We start from the raw sequence: 3,272 nt of genomic DNA on the forward strand, positions 1-3,272 counted from the left end.
GTGTCCCTGCCGTGTCCCTGCTGTGTCCCTGCTGTGTCCCTGCCGTGTCACTGCTGTGTCCCTGCCATGTCACTGCCGTGTCCCTGCCGTGTCCCTGCTCCAGCAGCCCCACACCCCTGGGCAGAGGCTGTGCTGCAGGAACGGGCTCCCAGCACTGCCATCCTCCCCTTTGGCTCCTTCCCTTTGCCACCTGGCTTTGGACACAAAGGTGAGTCTCTGAGCTCCCCTTCCCAAAGCTGCACCTCAGCTGGCCCAATGGCCACCCGTTCCCTGCAGAGCCAGGCAGAGTGGCACTGTCACCCACATGCTGTGACAGCTCCTCCCTGCAGGGCTGGATCAGCCGGTCGGCCAGCTGGGACACAGCCAGAGTCGGGAAGGGCTGGCCAGAATCAGGCCATGGAAATCACCTCGGCTTCTTGCAGAACAGGAGATGGCTCAGTCTCCTGTCAGCCCAGCTCCCCAGGCTCTGCAGAGGGGTGACCCAGGGGAGGCTGAGAGCACATCCAGACCAGAGCCCAGGCAGGCTCTGCTTACAGCTTGACCAGCTCTGCAGGAAGAGTTTGTGGCCATTATCAGCCAGAAAGAGAAGGCACGAGCCAGARCAGTCTGGTGGCTGCAGAGGTTGTCACACTTAATGTRTTTGCAGAGARAAAAAAGAAAATATAGGCTGGGTCTGGTCTTGCAGATAAATTTCCTGCAGAGACTACAACAYGGCACTCCAGGGATTTAAAGAAAAACCTCATTTGATGAGCCCCAATCTTAAACCAATTATGTGATTTTTCCTTCCGTTCAGTTTACATACCATAAACAACATGCATCAGTGCACGATCTAGTAAAACTCTGCTCACATTAAGCATTGTTCCTACTGCTCATTGCAGTTCAGCAGAAGCCCCCAGCCCTTTTGCAGGGACCCCCATGCAGTCAGGAGCCATCGTRGAGCTCCCAGCCCCACTCCTGGACGGGCAGTGCCAGCTGAGATCACCCCAGGCTGAGCTCAGAGCTCCCAGTGCCACCCACAGAACATCCCTGAGTGCTGGGAGCTGCGGGCAGCTGGGAGAGCACAGACTGTGAGAGCTGCTGGGTCAGTGACCATTCCCTCACGGCTCYGTGAGCACCAAGAAAGGAGAGGAGATGGCACACGAGCCCCTCTGGATGCAGCACAGCCTTGCCATGCCCCACAGTGCAGGGCATTTGCTGCGCCTCAGCACAAGAGCCAGCATTCCAGGAGAATAAAAATGGAATAAATAAGTTATTGAAGCACAAGAAAGCCACCCTTTGACAGCCACACTGAGGGCTGGCTGGGATCTGAGCAGGCAGGAGGGGATGTGAGCAGCTCCAGCAGGACCTTTGTGGGGCACAGCTGCTGTTGAAGGAAATCCAGGAGCAAACTCCAACCAGAAAGATCCCTGGGGATGGTGAGGGAGCAGCTGAGAAGAGCATGAAGTAACCTACCGTGATCTTACTGGCCCTGTTGAGCGCCTCCACCCAGTCCTGCAGGTCCTTTTGGTCACTGGCTTGCAAGAAATAGCGCTGGGACAGAGCGTTGATGACTGCAGAGAGGGGAAGGACAGGGACATTTGGCAGCAGCTGCGTGGATTCAGCCCACCCTGCAGCCTCCTGGAGCAGGGAGCCCCCAGAGCCCACCGAGATCCCACAGAGCCCACCGAGATCCCACTCACTCACTCACCAAAGCAGAACGGAGTTTTAGGCTTCTGTTTTGGGGTGGCCACGCTAACCTGTGACAGAGCAAATCAGGAAGAAATTGGAGATAACAGCACATGCAAATGGTGGGCACGAGAGCTGCAAGTGTCCACCCACCCACCCTGCTCCGTGCCAGGACACAACCCCTGGGCAGGACCCCAAATCCGTGAGGAGCTGCAGTGGAGCTGTGGGAGCTGCTGGAAGTGCCCATGGCACAGCAACAGCGAGCAGAGGGTGCCAGTCCCAGGGGAAGGGCAGCACTTTGATCCCCTGTGTCCCCTCAGGCACTGCTGAGCTGCCAGCAGAGCACACAGAGCTTTCAAAGGACCTGAAAACATCAGCTCTTCTGGATTAACAGTCACTCTCATCAGCGATTAAAARAATTGAGGGAAAATAGCAATGGTTTTTCCTTAAAGAGTAGGAATCATTTATATAAGAATAATATTCTTTGGGGCYCCAAGAACAGCATTCATGGGGTATTTATTCCTCCTCCTTCGAAGCCAGTCCTTAATGCTTTAAATATGYTTTCTCAAGCAAACCTCCATTTCTCTGATGTATTTACTGTTGGTAGTTCCAGCCACTGACAGAACCCAACCCCGCAGTTTGTGACCAAATGCTGTCCTGCAGCAATTTTCATTTAAACTAAAACCTATATTATTTGTAAGTGAGGCTCCTTCCAAAATGCGGAAGGCTCAGCCTCCCGGCATTGCTTCATCTGTGCTTAATTTATAAATCATGAATCAGCAGGAACAGAAAGATCTGTCCCATTCTTTATCCAGGACAGAGCTGAGCTGAGCCTGGCGTGGCAGCCACGAGCCCCCCGTCCCCCCCAGCAGCTCCAGTGTCTCAGTCACTGCCCTGCAGCATTTATTGCTTCTTGCACTGTTCCTGCCTTCCCTGGACACCCATAACACCCTCAGGACACACTAAAGTGAGTTTCCAGAAGGTCTGATCCTCCTCTGCCCAGTCTGTGCCAGCTCTGTGTCCACCCCACGCTCCTGTCCCTGTCCTTCCTCCTCCTCCTGCATCCCAGCCTGTCCCGTGCTGGTCCATGGGTGAAGGKGRMCACGGTGCCAGCACTGGGATCCCCGTGCTGTGGGGTCACTCCCTGTTCCCCCACCCCACTCAGGAGATGGGCACAGCACAGACAGAACCAGGACGTGCCTTTGGGTGCTCCCAGGGCCAGCCAYTGCCTCTGTGGGAATGCTGCAGGGGGAGGGGGAAATCAGGAGCATCCACCTTCCCTCTGCCCCACCCCAGCCTTACCTTGGAGATGTAGGTCAGCTGCAGGGATCCCACAGCGCCGGCTCCAATGGCCAGGTTCTGCAACACCAGAATGAGAACGGCAGCTAAATGACAGGGTCGAGGTGGCAGAGACAAACCAGGCTGTCGCTTGTGCCCTTGGGGTCAGGGAGCAGCTGCCACCCTCTGCCACTTCCCTTTGGGGCACCTGGTCCAGCTCAGAGCCCTCCAAAGTGGGAGCAAAACCACAGAGGGGTCACAGCCCCAGGACACTGGGACACTGCAGGCTGGACTGTGGGGACCCAGAGGGGACACCTCCAGCAGGAGCT

General features: G+C 56.0%; 1 protein-coding gene across 4 annotated transcripts in view; it reads right to left on the minus strand.

Annotated features, from left to right (window-relative positions):
• PLEKHA2 (pleckstrin homology domain containing A2) overlaps window positions 1–3,272 on the minus strand; it is an 11,138-nt gene that overhangs the window by 7,283 nt on the left and 583 nt on the right. For all 4 annotated transcript variants that reach the window (XM_057386421.1, XM_057386420.1, XM_057386423.1 and 1 more), the window contains exons 2-4: window positions 2,968–3,024; window positions 1,688–1,736; window positions 1,453–1,550 (exon numbers count right to left, since the gene is read on the minus strand). In XM_057386421.1, the coding sequence (XP_057242404.1) occupies window positions 1,453–1,550; window positions 1,688–1,736; window positions 2,968–3,024 (204 nt within the window). The remainder of the gene's footprint in view (window positions 1–1,452; window positions 1,551–1,687; window positions 1,737–2,967; window positions 3,025–3,272) is intronic.

This window comes from Malurus melanocephalus, unplaced genomic scaffold, assembly GCF_030028575.1.
Source record: "Malurus melanocephalus ecotype Western Australia unplaced genomic scaffold, MMel_1.1 scaffold_965, whole genome shotgun sequence".
NCBI classification, from domain to species: Eukaryota; Metazoa; Chordata; class Aves; order Passeriformes; family Maluridae; genus Malurus; species Malurus melanocephalus.